Genomic DNA, 17278 nt, shown 5'->3' on the forward strand with positions numbered 1-17278 from the left:
TCGCATCAACCATTAGTGATTTTATTGACTCATTTACAGGACTCTGACCAGGGAAATGGTGAACATAACATATACTTTGAGGCACCCACATTGATCTTACTACAGGGTCCCCAGGCCCCCTCTGCAGGCTTCATAATAGTGTACTTTCATCCCATGCAGACACTTCCTCTACAAATGCAGCCAGGCCTCAGACTGGCTGCTCTCAGCCACTGCTCTCAGGCTACTGATTACAGACCAGCAGCCTCCGCTTCCATTATCCCAGCAGCTGCCTAATGCATCTGAACCACAAAATGGGCCCTCGCTTCTTTCTTATCCCAGCTCCATCTTCATAAAGGGTAACAGACAGACAGAAGTCCCCAAGGGCACAAAATCTTTCTTTCCAGACAATTTTAAAGGAAAGTGGGGAGAAAGATGCATATGTGCTAATGGAACCTCTATGGCTGAAACAATTTATCTGCAGATGTGCCCTGACTAGCCACACAGCCATCAATCTGTTGTGCTGCCGTCACTGAAATTTATGATTCTGCGTGAGAGGTGATGTGTCTATCTGAAGTTGCAGTCAGGGCTCTTTCCACTTTACTAAGGTGGCACTTGAGCCCGTAATTATAATAAGCTCGTACTTCTACCCACCTTAGATTCAGTGAAATTTCCAATTTTCTGAACTACTTTCTCTCACAGACTCCGTGCTGGTCTCTAAGACCTGAATGGAGGGAAAAGAAAAACATCAAAATTAAAGTGACAATGTAACTAAGGGAGTGTACTGGGAGAAAAACAGGACATTTTTATGATCCCCAAACTGGGGGATGGGGGGGTGAAGCATTTCAGGGAGAAAATCAGGAGGAGTGACAGCATAGAATCATGCCTCTGACCTCTGTGCTAGGCATTGCACTATTGACACACGCACACGCTCAGGTGGGGTCCAGAGGGATCACAGCATTTGAAATTTCATTTGAAATCTGCTAGGACTAGTTTTTAGGAGTATCTAGACCATAGTTAGCCAGAATTTTTTAAGGAAGCATAGGTTTAAATCCTGGCAGGTCCAGCCAACATCAGAACGACTTCCTGTTCTAGGTAGCGCTGGGCACAGAAGTCAGTTGATTTTTTTGGTCTTCTTTTGAGCTCTGCTGATTCCTGCTGGTTTGGGGTAAACAGGACATGCTGGAGCATATGTTCTCTGGTACCTCTTGCTCTCATCAGCCAAGGAAATGATCTATAACAATGCCGAAGTACCTTTTAAGTGCTTCTAAGACAGCTTTAACGGTTTTGGGCAAGGGACAGAAAGCCTCAGAGAAACCATAAAACACAATCCATATGGCACCATAATATTGTTTTGTTCTGGGAATTCTGCCCTTAGACAAAACCACACGGTCATGAATACATAAACAACCACTTTTTGAGCCATCTAACAAAGACTGAGCTCTGCTACAGAGCAGTGAGCCTCAGCCTGGGGGAAATGGGGGGCAAGTGGCCAAGCCAACCATGGCACGTGCTTCACTTCTGAGCGACAATGCAAATCCCGGCTGAGAAGAGTCCATGGTGGAAGACAGATCTTGTCTGTAATGGCCTCATCTGAAAAGCTATGCAGCAAATAACTCTGCAAACAAGTATCAGGCCAGGGCACCAGGGTGGCTCTGTTGGTTGAGAGCCCGACTCTTGACTTCGGCTCAGGTCATGATCTCATGGTTTGTGGGTTTGGGACCTGTGTCGGGCTGTGTGCTGACAGCAGCAGAGCCTGCCTGGGATTCTCTCTCTCTCTCTCTCTCAAAAAAAAAAAAAAAAAAAAAAAGGTATCAGGCCATACTGCCTAAATGGGTAGGACAGCTGGTGGCATCTACACTTTGGACACTAAGCTCTCTATAGACTTCGAGAGAAGGACCAGGATTAAGACTCTGAGGCAGAGTCTCTGAAGACATTTGAGCTGCCATCTCTTATGGTTATTTCCTGAGTGGTTGTGAAAGTTAACGGGATGAAGCCTTCGCTATCAGCACAGAGAAGGATCCAGTGTGAGTCTGCAAAGTGAAATAAACACATATGTAATTTAGAATATCTCATTCTTTAAAGAAAAATAAGACAAATACTTTTTTGAGAGTAAGAATCCAGTAGTTGGTAATACTGAACCTGATTATCACACGGATGGGAATGGGAAGCTGGAAGGACTGAGTCCTACTTAGGGTGAGGTCATTGATGACTTAGGCATAGCTAGGGGACATCCACTTTTACCCAGGCTAGGCATTTATCACTTAGTGCTATGCATATGAGTGTGTATGTAGTGCACACGTTGTTAGGGGTTGTGTGTGGAGTGTCCCTATCTACACGCTCGTAAGCAATTTCTCCAGAAACTATGTGAAGGTGGGAACAGTTACTCTCTGGAGGAAGCTTTATTCTTTAGGTTCATACCAACCTCTAGACAGCTTAGGAGGCTGAGCCGACTGCAGATAGACTAGAATGGTCCAGATAATCCTGAATGGTTTGTTCTGGGGTAACCTAGGGCCAGTAGCATAACACAAGCCTGTGACCTTCTCTGGTTCTTTCAGATGTACTGTGCCTCACTTCTGAAAATTTCACTTCTGAAAATCTATACTTTCCAAAAACAACATGTAAAATATGCAGAGAGGTCTTTATTAGTGCTATTGATGATGCTGAAAATTGGAAACCACTTAAATGCCAAAGAAAATATGGCAAAGTACAATATGGTACACCCAGAATGGAATATTAACCCCACCCAGGACAAATGACAATTATGATGTCATATCACAGATGCATGTGTCAAAACAGGAAAAAGCTGATGCTGACATATTAAGGGGGAGAAAAAAATGAAACAAATTCCATGTTCAATGTGGTGGTGGCTTCCATTAAAAGAATGAGGCATAAAAAAACCATCCTGTGCACCTGATGGTACGGGTATGACTCAGTCCTCTGGCATTTGGGAATGGCCTTCACATCCACATGTTTGCTGCCTATTGAAACGACACCTCCTGTAAGAAATGCTGCTATGACCTTTATGTTTAGTGTAACAGGTATATATGAGGTTTTTCTGTCATTTCTTCGCAGCTATTATACATTGCTTTGTAACTCTTTTCTAGTTTTTTCCTGTGTACATTTAGGTCTTCCAGCTAGAATATATATGTAAGTTCCTTAAGGGCAGAACCCATATTTTCTATAGCCTTGGGTATATAGTAGACAATTAACAATACCTAATTATCTAGTGAACCACTGAATGGTTCGTTATCAATGAAAATTACAAAGTTACAAAACAAAAAATGGTAGAGGGAGGGGGTGTGGGGTAGAGTCAATTTCTGAATTTTACCTACCATGGAGCATTTCAATAAGAGAGAGGCCAAAAGTCTGCTGAACTGTACTGAGCCTTAGTTTGCCATTGCAGAGAAGCACAGCTCTTTTTTCAACAACAGGACCTACATAATGAAATTTCTTCAGATATAAAAATAAAAGTTGTTAAACTGATTGCAGAAGCAACAAAGTTAACATTTCTTAAAACTAGAATGTGTAAGTAGTTTTTTTTTTAAATCCTATTTACTATTACTCTAACTAAACCAGTTGTAAATAAGGAGATTTTGGCTACATTATTTAACATAACAAAAAGATTCGATCCCAAAATATTTATGGCTTAAATACCATGACATCCCTACTTAAAGTATTTTAGGAAATTGTTAAAAAAAAAAAAAATGAAGCAATAGGGGTGCCTGGGTGGCTCAGCTGGTTGGGTGGCTGACTTTGGCTCAGGTCACGATCTCACGGTTCGTGAGTTCGAGCCCTGCGTCAGGCTCTGTGCTGACAGCTCAGAGCCTGGCGTCTGCTGTCTCTCTCTCAAAAATAAATAAAGATTTAAAAGAAAAATTAAAAAAAAAATGAAGCCATTATGGCAAAATATTAACAAGAGTTAAATCCAGATGATAGGTATAAAAGATTTCGTTTAGTCTTTCTTTATGTTTACAATTTTTCATAATAAAAAATTTTAATTATTTTAAACTATTCTTTGGTTCTTTTAAAAACCTACATCCTGGGGTGCCTGGATGGCTCAGTCAGTTAACTGTCTGACTCTTGGTCTCGGCTCCAGTCATGATCTCATGGTCATAAGATCAAGCCCGCTCGGCACTGACAGCACAGAGACTGCTTAGAATTCTCTCCTTACCCCCTCCCCCTCAAAATAAACATTAAAAATAAAGAAACAAAAAATAAACTTATACTTTTGAGTTGGTCCAAGAGTAGTAGTTTTAAGAAAAAACTAATTAAGGGGCGCCTTGGTGGCTCAGTCAGTTGAGCATCAGACTTCGGCTCAGGTCATGATCTCACAGTTCATGAGTTCAAACCCCATGTCGGGCTCTGTGCTGACAGCTCAGAGCCTGGAGCCTGCTTCAAATTCTGTGTCTCCCTCTCTCTCTGTACCTCTCCTGCCACTCATGCTCTCTCTCTCTCTCTCAAAAATAAATAAACATTAAAAAAATTTTTTTAAAAACTAATTAAAAGACCTCTCTTAACTATTAGATAATAACTTACATATTAATTATCAATGATTTCAATACCAACTTTCTGCAAATATCTTTTAAAATGAAGATATAAAAGTCCACAATCAAATCAGTGTGATATTGGTAAAGTTCTAGATAAAGAGATCAGCATTATAGTAGTTACAATATGGAGAATTCAGAATTAGATCCCAGTACATATAAGTTTATATATGACAAATGTGTTAGATCAAGTTCAGTGGGATTAAAGATGGATTCTTTTTTAAAACAATTTTTTTTCAACGTTTATTTATTTTTGGGACAGAGAGAGACACAGCATGAATGGGGGAGGGGCAGAGAGAGAGGGAGACACAGAATCGGAAACAGGCTCCAGGCTCTGAGCCATCCGCCCAGAGCCCGACGCGGGGCTCGAACTCACAGACCGCGAGATCGTGACCTGGCTGAAGTCGGACGCTTAACCGACTGCGCCACCCAGGCGCCCCAAGATGGATTCTTTTTTAAATTAAGCTCTATGCCAACGTGGGGCTTGAACTCAGGACCCTGAGATCAAGAGTTGCATACTCCACCTACTGAGTCAGCCAGGCCCCTGAAAGATGTATTTTTTTTTTTTAATGTTTATTTATTTTTCTTTGACAGAGAGAGTGTAAGAGAGAGCACGCACAAGTGAGGGAGGGACAGAGAGAAAGGGAGAGAATCTCAAGCAGGCTCTGTGCTGTCAGTGCAGAGCCTTACATGGGGATTGAATTCATGAACCACAAGGTCATGACCTGAGCTGAAAGCAAGAGTTGGCTGCTCAATTGACCGAGCAATTCAGGCGCCCCATCGAAAGATAGATTTTTAATAAAGTTCCTAGCACAATTGGTTATCTCTCAGAAAATAAAAGTGGACCACACACCAAAATGTAATGAAAGATTAAAAATTTAAATGTAAAAATGGGGCGCCTGGGTGGCTCAGTCGGTTAAGCGTCCGACTTCAGCTCAGGTCATGATCTCGCACTCCGTGAGTTCAAGCCCTGCGTCGGGCTCTGGGTTGATGGCTCAGAGCCTGGAGCCTGCTTCCGATTCTGTGTCTCCCTCTCTCTCTGCCCCTCCCCCGTTCATGCTCTGTCTCTCTCTGTCTCAAAAATAAATAAACGTTAAAAAAAAAAAATTTTTTTAATTTAAATGTACAAACTAATATAATAAAACAATGCAACCAAATCTAGACTATTGCATGTATGTTAATTTCTATAATAAGCAAAAAACTCTTATAAACTGATAACTCAATAGGAAAAAAAAATGAACAATAGGCAGTTCATATTCAGTGGGCCAAAAACCATGAAAGACATACTCAAGTTCACTAACAGTAAAGGAAATACAAATGAATGAAAGTAAAAAGCACTTCACACTTATCAGATTGGTAAGGATGTGAGGAACAGGAAGTCTCATAGGTTGAGAGTGGGCATATGATGATGCATTTAGTAAAAAATCTCTGAAAGGCAATCTGGCAACTGTATTAAAAGTAGAAATGTATATGTACTTTTCAAATTTGCGCTTCTACTTCTGGGAACCAACCCAACAGAAATAAAAGTAGGAATACAAATAGATACATAAAACAGTACGATGAGAGCCCTGCTTGGAGTGACTGAAGAAGTGAAGAAGTAAAGGCAACGTGAACGTCTATCAACAACGGACCACCTCAATAAGCTGCGTCCTCTCAGCATGAAGAGCGCAACTTACGACTCCATTTTTGTAAAACAATGACAAACCATCAGCCCCGCATATAGGCCTATAGATACAAAGAAGTGTGTACGATTATATGAGTTATGAACTAAAATATGGAGAGAACCACAGTAAGCTGCCATAAAGTGAATTATGGCAGGGGGCAGGGCCAAGTTCAATGGAGAAAGAAAGTGTACGTGATAAAAACAGGTAAGCTATAATCCCATTCGTGTAATGTTTGCATACGCATTACATTTTTTTAAAATGGACCTAACTTTCTCTGTGCAATGCATAAGGAAAAGTCTCCCATAAGATGGCACAATAAGGAAAACTCTTTTTTTTTCCTAAATAGAAATTGCCAGAATGAGTACCATCATTCATATTTTACACCATGCATGTGATACGATCACACTATACACTGGTATGTGTGCCCGTCTGGCTGGCAGCCAACCAACCCAGAAAGGTATTACAACTTGCCTGTGACATAACATGCCCAGTTCAGTGAAGTTCGGCTAGAGCACCATCTTCCTCATCAGTGGATTTTTCTTGCAGTACCCACTGGCTGCAGGAGCTTTTCTGTATAGTGGTAGCTCCTCAAAGGAGAAGTTACCTGGTAAGTGATGTGCACGTAAGGCAGATCCCGAGACAGTGGATACACAGGAGAGGACTTCTTCCCATTATGCAGAGCGTCTGTGAGTTCAGAGAGACATCGCTGCACTTCAGTCAGGGTCCTAGACAAAATTTCCATTTCCTTAGACAGTCGATAAGTTTCCTTTTCCTTCTGTGAGTTCTTGCTTTGAGGCAAATTAGGAGGTTCCGGAGTGCTGGTGTGGTCTGGTGTGCTGCTGGACCTGGGTGGTGTTACTGAGCGGTTAACGGGCTCAGCATCTAGAGTTCTGAGAGCTATGGAGCCATCACAGATACTGCTTGGAGGGCTCCTGATTTCTTCAATAAGGGTTCTTCCAGGCCTTTCGCATTGACTACGGCTGTCAGATGTGAAGAGCCCTCCGTTTTGGTGACACAAATCTGGGGAAAGACTTTCAAGTAGCTTTTTTCTGTCTATTTTACTTAATGGAGTACTGAAAGTAGAGTATCCACTCTGGTTTTCACTCGATGTTACTGGCAATTCTTTTTCCAATGTTACTTCTCTAACAATCAAACGAATGATATACTGATCAGTCTTTGAAGAGGGAAGAAATGCTGAATCAGTGGATTTTTGTCTTCCAACCAAAATTAATAATAACTTCTCTGTCAAGAAACACATACCTTTTGGTCTTTCACTTTTCTCAAGTTGAATCTGCTGGATGTTTGGTATAAACGATCGGATGACAGAATAGATAAAAATTATATTGGAAGTATTAGAAGCCACTGCTACCACCTGAGCTTTAAGATCAAATGTTATTAGATCAGGAACCAGAATGCCTGGAATGGTGACTTTTCTGGTCTGCGTAACCTCCTTCTCAAAGGTTACAAGGACCAGATGTGAAGAATCCATGCCAGTTCCTGTCAAGTAGTCTTTTTTTCTTAGACAAAGAAGAGAACTACCCTCAGACTTTGACGTATTGAAATGCAAATGAGTTAGATCCAGAGGATCTGAAAAGGAAGAAAGGGGAGAAACTGATGTTTCAACACTTGTTTTAGAAGCAACTGCCCCCTTACCCCCGGTGGGTACTTCATCAATAACCGGGAAAGGACACAGACAAGGGTCTTCACCGCTAGGTGGAACATCAAAGATTTCAGATGCATTTAAGCCACAGATCTTATCTAGTGGGAGCTCAGTGGCTACAGCGACCTGTGAGTCCATGGTGGCTCTGATGGAGCGCACAGAGCTGTCCACATCAAACACTGGGTGGAAGGAGCACCTGCGAAGAGTCTTCTGAGCACTGTCCCAAATGTAGGAATGCAGGCTGCTGCCAACTGCCACCACCAGCCTCTGGCCATCCTGGGTCCAAGACGCACAGTGAATGAGGCCCTGGGTGTCAATGTCCGCGTTCACCCGGGAACTGTCGCAGTGAACACTGTGGAAAACAGAGACACGCTGCGCAGTCAACACAGCCAGGACAGCACTTTCTGGATGCCACACACAGCCCTGGGGAAGGACAGGGAGTGATTCTCTAATCTCACAGGTCTGAGACATCAGCCGTTTGTTCGTCCCCGTACTGCTGGGACATAGCTGCCACACAATGACACGCTTCTTGTGCTGCACAGCGAGCAGAGCAGGCATGTCAGCTGTGCCAGGTGGGGCCCAAGACACTCCATACACATGTTCAAACTGTCCAATGACCTCTGAGTCCCCAAACCTGGCCTCTCCACTGTGAAGCTGTAAATCAGTCAGGACTACCTGGTTCCCATTAGTCCAGACAAGGCCATGAACAGGGTGTACTGCCTGATACAATGCATTCAGCCCAGTCCTGAGAAGTCTTCCTTTTCCCAACTCCATCCTCTTTGATAAAGGGTATCTGAAATCGTTAAGAAGGAAAGTTTTACCATGAGATTATAATCAGACAAATCCAAAATGTAGGACATTTTATAAGACAATTGGCTTAGGCCTTTCACAGGTCAATATTTCAAGGGGATAAAAGGTCAAAGGCATGCGACAGATTAAAAGACATGACTGAGCCATAACAAGCAGATGTAACATATAAACTTTGATCAGCTCTTGAATTGAGGAAATAAAACTTTCTTTTTAATGTTTGTTTATTTTTGAGAGAGAGAGAGAGACAGAGACAGAGTGCAAGTGGGGGAGGGGCAGAGAAAGAGGGAGACACAGAATCCAAAGCAGGCTCCAGGCTCTGAGCTGTCAGCACAGAGCCAGATGTGGGGCTCAAACCCAGGAACCTCCAGATCATGACCCAAATAGAAGTCAGATGCTTAACCAACTGAGCCACCCAGGTGCCCCGGAAATAAAATTTTCTATTAAAAAAAAATATTTTTAGAATTGGAGAAATTTGAATATGCAATAGATATTAGGAGATACTGTGGAGTTATTTTCTTTTTAAAAAACCGTTTATTATTTATTTTAAGAGAGTGTGTGCAAGCGGGGGAGGACCAGAGAGAGAGGAGAAAGAGAATCCCAAGCAGGCTCTGCTCTGTCAGCACAGAGCCCCACGTGGGGCTCTAACCCATGAACCATGAGATCATGACCTGAGATGAAATCAAGAGTCAGATGCTTAACCAAATGAGCCACCCAGGAGCCTTAGAGTTCTTAATCTTAAGTGTGAACACGGTATTGGTCATGTAGGAGAATGTCCTTGCTGTTAAAATATGATGTTGGAGTATTTGGGGTAAAGTGTCATGATGCCTACAATTTGCTTTCAAATGGCTTAGCTAAATCCAGAAACACCAGGGGCACCTGGGTGGCTCAGTCGGTTGAGTGTCCGACTTCGCCTCAGGTCATGATCTCACAGTTCATGGGTTCGAGCCCCTCATCAGGCTCTGTGCTGACCCCTTGCTCGGAACCTGGGGCCTGCTTCAGATTCTGTGTCTCCTTCTCTCTCTGCCTCTCCCCCACTCACGTTTTGTCTCACTCTGTTTCTCAAAAATAAATAAATGTAAAAAAAAATTTTTTTTTTAAATCAGAAACACCAAACCCTACACATTTTATATAGAAACACAGAAAGATAAAACAGATGTAGCAAAATGTTAATAAATCCTGAATCTAGATTGAGGCTATATTGATATTCCTGGTACTTTCAACTTTTAAGTTAAAAATTTCTCAAATTAAAATATTGAGAAAAACCTCTTTCACCATCTAATTTCTATTCTTCTTTCACTGCCAAGTCAAGCATTAACTGATATTCACATCTCTGACTTTATTAGCACTTATTTCCTCAACTCCCTTCAAAATGGCTTTTACCTCCTCAGCGAAATGACACTCAAAGAGTCACTGTTGCTATTTCTACTTCACCATATTCAAATAGCACTTAATAATTTTCAGACCATTTTCACATTCCCTATCACATTTGCTCCTTGCAACAATCTTTTGCAAGAATACAAAGTAGGTTAGGGAAATATTATCTTCAATTTTTTTCATACTTAAGGTTTTTTTTTTTTAAGGAATTTAAATTACTAAAGAAGTACATGTTCACTGCAATGAAATTGAGACAAACCAGAAGTTTCTATAATAAAATGAAATGTTTCCTCCTACCCCATGCCAACACCTCCCCTCCCCAAACTCAAGTCCTTGATAAAAGCACTGTTAACAATTTGGTGTGTAGCCTCTGAAACCATTAAACAAACTTATCCAAAAAAAAAAAAAAAAAGAATTTTATATGTGCTAAGTTTTTTTTTTCTTTTAAACAAAAAAAGGGGGTTTAAGTCAAAGTTCCTGGGTACTAACAACGGAATCCACTCTGGCTAACTTAAGTAAAAAAAAAATCTCAAGAACCAGCATCAGAAAAACAAGCAGAAACCAAGTGAGGCTAGCTGGACGGAATAAACCATGGCTACCACTCTCTCAATACATTAGTGGCTGAGAATCTAACTTCACTGCCCCTTCACTTGATAACAATTGCTTAAGATTCCGAATAGGGGTCCAGGGGGAAACTTCCCACTGGCTTGGCCTAGCTTCCAAGTCCTGCTCTAGCTGCCAGGATGGGGAGAAAGAGGGGTCCCCACAAAGGCTTCTGTCATAAGGGACGGGGGTTCTGCTTTCCCACCAACACTCACACAAAGGGCAGCTGCCCCCAAATTAGGAAGGGGTTTTTTTTTTTTTTAAATTTTTTTTTTTTTTTTAACGTTTATTTATTTTTGAGACAGAGAGAGACAGAGCATGAACGGGGGAGGGACAGAGAGCGAGGGAGACACAGAATCGGAAGCAGGCTCCAGGCTCTGAGCCATCAGCCCAGAGCCTGACGCGGGGCTCGAACTCACAGACTGCGAGATCGTGACCTGAGCTGAAGTCGGACGCTTAACCGACTGAGCCACCCAGGCGCCCCAGGAAGGGGTTTTAAAAAAAGGACCAACAATAACCACAGGGATCTCATATGTTACATACTATTCACTAATTTATTTTAAATCACGGGTACTTTTTCAAGTCAGTAACAAACAGATCTTCCTCAATCTTTTAAGTAGCCCCATTAGTAGCTGCAAGGTATGCCGTAATGCACTCAAAGATTCCACTATAGGTGGGAATTCAGCTTGTGTCCCAACTTTTTTCTAGATGTGGATAGGGTCCACAAGTTTAGTTAGTACTCAGTCCCTATCACTGTTCTCACATTTCCTTCCTTCCAGTGTCACCTACTCTCGTGTTTTCAATTGTTACCTGTGTTTATTACTGTCAGATCTGCTGTGCTACAATGCTATTCAATTATATGTTAGGCTTCACATTATGGCTGATATTAGCCCTGCCCACATTCATTTCAAACTGGACCTACATGAAAGGAAAAAAAAAAAAAATGGCCTTTTTTGCTCTCCACAGCAGCTCCTCAATTTCTGTTAATGGATATCGCCATTCTCACATTCACTCAGGCTAAAAACTCAGGACTCCATTTGACTACTCTCCTGACTTCTCAGTTGGTGACCAAGTCTTATTAATTCTTAGAACTGTTCCTGAATCCAGTCCTTCTTATCATTCCCACCAGCACTATCCTGAATCAGATCGCTGTTACTGCAAACCTAGTTGACTGTAATAATTGCCTCCTACTTGGTTTCCCTACCTCTTTCTTTTTTTTTTTAATTTTTTTTTTCAACGTTTATTTTTTATTTTTGGGACAGAGAGAGACAGAGCATGAACGGGGGAGGGGCAGAGAGAGAGGGAGACACAGAATCGGAAACAGGCTCCAGGCTCTGAGCCATCAGCCCAGAGCCTGACGCGGGGCTCGAACTCACGGACCGCGAGATCGTGACCTGGCTGAAGTCGGACGTTTAACCGACTGCGCCACCCAGGCGCCCCCCTACCTCTTTCTTTCTCTAGTCCATCTTGTGCAAAACCAGTCTTAAAATATCCTTTTAAGTATATCATTTATCAGCTTAAAAATTGGCAGATGTTAAGAACAAAATTCGGGACACCTGGGTGGCTCAGTCAGTTAAGTGTCTGACTCTTGATTTTCAGCTCAGATCATGATCTCACATGGAATCGAGGGTTGTGGAATCGAGCCCTGTGTCAGGCTCTGTGCTGAGCAAGGAGCCTGCTTGGGATTCTCTCCCTTCCCCCCACCAAATAAACATTAAAAAAAAAAAAATGGCAGATGCTACCTACTGCCCACAGCTGCACTGTTCAATACAGTAGCTACTAACCATATGTGCTTTGCAAATTTAATTAAAATAAAAAATCAGTTCCTCAGTCACACTAGTCTTTTTCAAGTGGTCAACAGTCACATGTGGCTAGTGGCTATCACATTGGGCAGAGGAGAATAGGACATCTCCATCACTGAAGAAAGTTCTGCTGGGCAGCACTGTCCTATAGGATAAAGTCTGAATTCCTCAGTTGGGCATTCGAACCCCTACCCATTGTGGACCTCCTATCCCTCCAGTCTTATTTCTAGTTGGTCATCTTCATAGTTACAATACTCGGCCCATTCAAAACACTCAATCAATGACAGGGGAACTGATGGCCCAGCTTAATTACTATCTCTTCAAGGGGTCTTCTTTAATCATCCTGCTAAATCTGATACTTTCCTCCTCTTAACTCCTATAGCCTTACAGCCTACAGCTCTCATGTGACATCTTCAGTTTATTATCTGCAATTACCAGTTACTCTTTCATGTACTACCTCACATTTCACAACTAACGCACAAGGTCTTTGAGAGTAAAAATGAGACTTAAGTTAAAAACTTAACTTCTTTGCCTGTCAAGTATTTTCAGATGGAATGCTCTGTATCCATCACATCATAAAAGGAGTTTCTAATTGGGTCACAGTATTGCCAGGGGTTGTGTTGTGATCACATTTTTGTTGCTTTAGGCTCTTATGATACTGTAAGTAAACCTCTTTGGACTATATTTGGACATGCTTTCTAAGTCTGTTAAATAATCCCTCCTCTTTTTTTTTTTTTCAATTGAGAGAGAGTGCGAGTCAGAGAGAGAGGCAGAAGGGGAGAGAGAGAGAGAGAGAGAGAGAGAGAGAGAGAGAGAGAGAGAATCTTAAACAGGCTCCACACTCAACTCGGAGCCCAACAAAGGTTCTATCTGACCACCCTGGGATCATGACCTGAGCCGAAATCAAGAGTCAGACTGACTCATGCTCCCTCTCAAATTGAAAAGAAAAAAAAAAAAAAAAAAGAATGACTATGTCACCCAGGTGCCCCAATAATCCAGCCTCTTAAAACAACCAAAACAATGGGGGAATATATATTAAGAGATATTTCCCTCCCCTACTGGTCCATATAGTCCTAATGCAGCCATATAATAGCATTTCTCATTTCCTATATGGTAAAAAAAAAAAAAGGTTAAGCAACCATACATATTAGCCATAGTTTACATATACATATTAGCACAAGTTTCCAGGTCTTAACTCATACTTGTCATTTAAATCATGACGACAAATAATCAAACAATGTTAATAAATCATATATTTATATAATTTTTATATTTTATAAAATTAACACAGGATTTTACAACAAACATTTTCTTCCTAGGATAGTTCCAGGGGAAAAAACATCTTTATTTCGAGTGATTATTATAATGTAGAGTCTGTATCAGTGCCACAGTATGAAAATCTTTCCTTGCATCATCTTATATACAGAACCTGGTTTACTGTGGTTTTAGTAGCGAGCTTCAAGTTCAAGTGCATCAAAAGCTGGCTTTGCCTTTGTATTCAGCCAAGATCTATTTGGCTTGGATTTTAGCCTTTGGAAAACTGAACAGCCTAATGCCTTAATGTCATTTTCTAGCATCCCTGAATGTGTGTGTCCACGCATACTTAAGATACATAAGGTCAGATAAGAATAAGGCAGTAATGAGAATAAATTGGATATTCTAATTTATCTAAATGATAAGTATTTACTTTCAAATATAGACAAATATGATAAGCATTCTTTATTTAAAGGGCAAAAATTGTACCTTCAGTTACATTCTATTTCAAAATTCTATCAGTGAGTTGATATATATTTGTATGTGTAATAATGGTTGCAAGAATAAAATGTTGCAACAATAAATGACTGTGAAAGATTAATTTTAGGACAAAAAACAAGAATTTTCACCTAGTTGACTTATTGAGAAACAGAGTAGCATAATAAATAATATTAACAATATTATTATATTGATTATAACAAATAAATATTACAAATATTATTATTTATAAATAAATACTAACAAAGAGTACACTAGCTAAATAATGAAAAAACATTATATTCTTTTTGACCAACAGAAGTTTGTGAAATTTAAATAAAAATATAGGGGCGCCTGGGTGGCTCAGTGGGTTGGGCAGCCGACTTCGGCTCAGGTCATGATCTCGCGGTCCGTGAGTTCGAGCCTCGTGTCGGGCTCTGGGTTGATGGCTCAGAGCCTGGAGCCTGCTTCCAATTCTGTGTCTCCCTCTCTCTCTGCCCCTCCCCCGTTCATGCTCTGTCTCTCTCTGTCTCAAAAATAAATAAAACATATTTAAAAAAAAATTTAACATAGTTAAATTTTAACATAGTTAAAAAAATTTAAATAAAAATATAAAGCACAGGGATAGAAATGAATTGTAATTATCTTGGTAAAATTGTTCATTAAACTAGCATTCATTAAACAAAAAAATCTTTAAGAACTGTGTTTAACTCTTAAAGTTTTTAAAAGATTTTATTGTTATTTTGTTTTTCATTGCTTTTTTTTTTTTTTTTTCAGTGTTTATTTACTTTTGAGACAGAGAGAAAGAGAGCATCAGCAAGGGAGGGGTAGAGAGAGAGAGGGAAATACAGAATCTGAAGCAGGCTCCAGGCTCTGAGCCGTCAGCACAGAGCCTGACGCAAGGCTCAAACTCACGAACCGTGAGAACATGACCTGAGCCGAAGTCAGACACTTAACTGACTGAGCCACCCAGGCGCCCCATCATTGGTTTGTTTATTTTGAGGGAGGGAGAGAGAAATCCCAAGCAGGTTCTGCACTGTCAGCAAGCAGAGCCCAACACGAGGCTCGATCTCACAAACAGTGGAAGCCAAGAGTCAGATGCTTAACTGACAGCCACCCAGGCACCCCAAAGATTTTGTTTTAAGTAATCTCTATACCCAACCTGGGGCTTGAACTCATAACCCCAAGATCAAGAGTAGCACATTCCACTGACTGAGCCAGCCAGGCATCTCCTCACCACTCTCTTAACCCCCCAAATTGACCCTATTACCACCTTTTTAAAACAGCTTTCACCAAGCCACCAGTGCCATCTAGGTCATTGAACCCAGTGGACATTTTTCAACCCTGTTTTACTGAGTAGTATGTGTCAAAGACAGAACTTGAGAAGTTGTCTTTGGACTCTACATCCACAGAAACATATTCTCTACCAAACTGCCTGGTGATTTGCTTTTAACTCATCTGCAAGTTATTTCTCATGCCTCTTTGCTGGCCTTATCCTTGTTTGTAGAGTCTTTTACTAAGAAGGAATTGTCTACTATGCTTCTACACATGATGTCAGATTAAGTGGGTCTGCAGTGGCTTGCTAAATGGAAAATAAGTCCCTTGTCACTATTAATGAAGAAAACTGCCATCTCTAGCCCACCGGTCTTATGTAAGATAATATATGTTTTCCTCTAATATCTACTCATGCACTTTTAAAAGACTTTTATTGATAAATAATGCATGATACATTTTCCTAGGCAGAGAAAATTCCTAATGGGCCAATTATATCAAAGGCAATTTATATAGGCTACCCAATTCAGTCTAATGTCATTGAGGGTATATATGGCCAGGGGTAGCACAGAATAAGGATTTGTAAATAAGAGAAAAACAAACATGATAATGTTACTAAGATTTTTAGAAGAATTAATTTTAATATTTTCACCCTTGGTAACAAGAAGAAATTTGGCACATTTTTCTCAAAAACCTAACAAAAATTACAAAAATCTGTTGCAATCCTTTGTAATCCATTGCTAGTTTAGGTCCTGACCACCTCTCCCTCTTTAGTAGGCTAGAACAAGAAGTCTTCTGGATACCAGCCTCTTCCTTCCCACAGAGCCTGGATGCTTTATATGATTGGGCAGAATCATCTTTTTAAAAAATCACAGCTATGGTCAGGGGCACCTGGGTGGCTCAGTCGGTTAACCGTCTTGACTCCTGACAGCTCAGGTCATGTCATTGTTCGCAGGATTGAGCTCCACACTGGGCTCTGCACTCGCAGCACAGAGCCTGCTTGGGATTCTCTCTCTCTCTCCCTCTCTCAAAATAAATATATAAAACATTAAAAAAAAAATCACAGCTATGTGCATTTTGTTCTTCTGCTCAAATACTTTGTCTCTACAGTCTACATATATAAAAAAGTTCTTTCAAATGTCTTAGCAAGGTATTTCAGTCTTTAAATTATCTGAGATTGATATACCTTTCCAACCTTCTATCCCTGATCATAAAGGGCATGCTGAGGAATTTGGAGGAACCAGCACACATTCACATGACAAAGCACAGGATGGACCTGACAAGGAACAAGGCTGTTTTGTTTTTTTTTTAAATTTTTTAATGTTTATTTATTTTTGAGAGAGAGAGAGACACACATACACACAGAGCATGAGCAGGGGAGGGGCAGAGAGAGAGGAGACACAGAATCTGAAGCAGGCTCCAGGCTCTGAGCTGTCAGCACAGAGCCTGACACGGGGCTTGAACCCACGAGCTGTGAGATCATGATTTGAGCCAAAGTCGGACACCCAACCGACTGAGCCACCCAGGCGCCCCAGGCTGATAAGTTTAATGAGGAGTCATGAGATAGTTTGAATTTCTCACAATGAGAAAGTAAGCCAAGTTTGTAGCTACTTCCGAAGAGAAAGAGTACCTGATTCAAGAGATCTTTCTTTCTTTGTTTTTTCTTTTTCTTTTTTTAGAGAGAGCAAGAGTGGGAGAAAGTGGGAGAGGGGCAGAGGGAAAGACAGAATCACAAGCAGGCTCAACGCTGGCCATGGAGCCCAATGCAGGGCTCGATCCCACTATCCTGGGATCACGACCTGAGGCGAAATCAAGAGTCTGATCCTCAACCTACTGAGC

General features: G+C 41.1%; 1 protein-coding gene across 1 annotated transcript in view; it reads right to left on the reverse strand.

The window, feature by feature from the left end:
• WDCP (WD repeat and coiled coil containing) overlaps window positions 1-17278 on the reverse strand; it is an 18914-nt gene continuing 1636 nt past the window's right edge. The window contains 4 exon segments of the mRNA XM_025927410.2: window positions 1-1899; window positions 1901-2009; window positions 3312-3429; window positions 6792-8640. Coding sequence (XP_025783195.2) covers window positions 1791-1899; window positions 1901-2009; window positions 3312-3429; window positions 6792-8621 — 2166 coding nt within the window. The 5' untranslated portion in view covers window positions 8622-8640 and the 3' untranslated portion in view covers window positions 1-1790.

The sequence above is a fragment of the Puma concolor genome, chromosome A3 (genome assembly GCF_028749965.1).
Source record: "Puma concolor isolate L17-30 chromosome A3, mPumCon1.1.hap2, whole genome shotgun sequence".
NCBI lineage: Eukaryota > Metazoa > Chordata > Mammalia > Carnivora > Felidae > Puma > Puma concolor.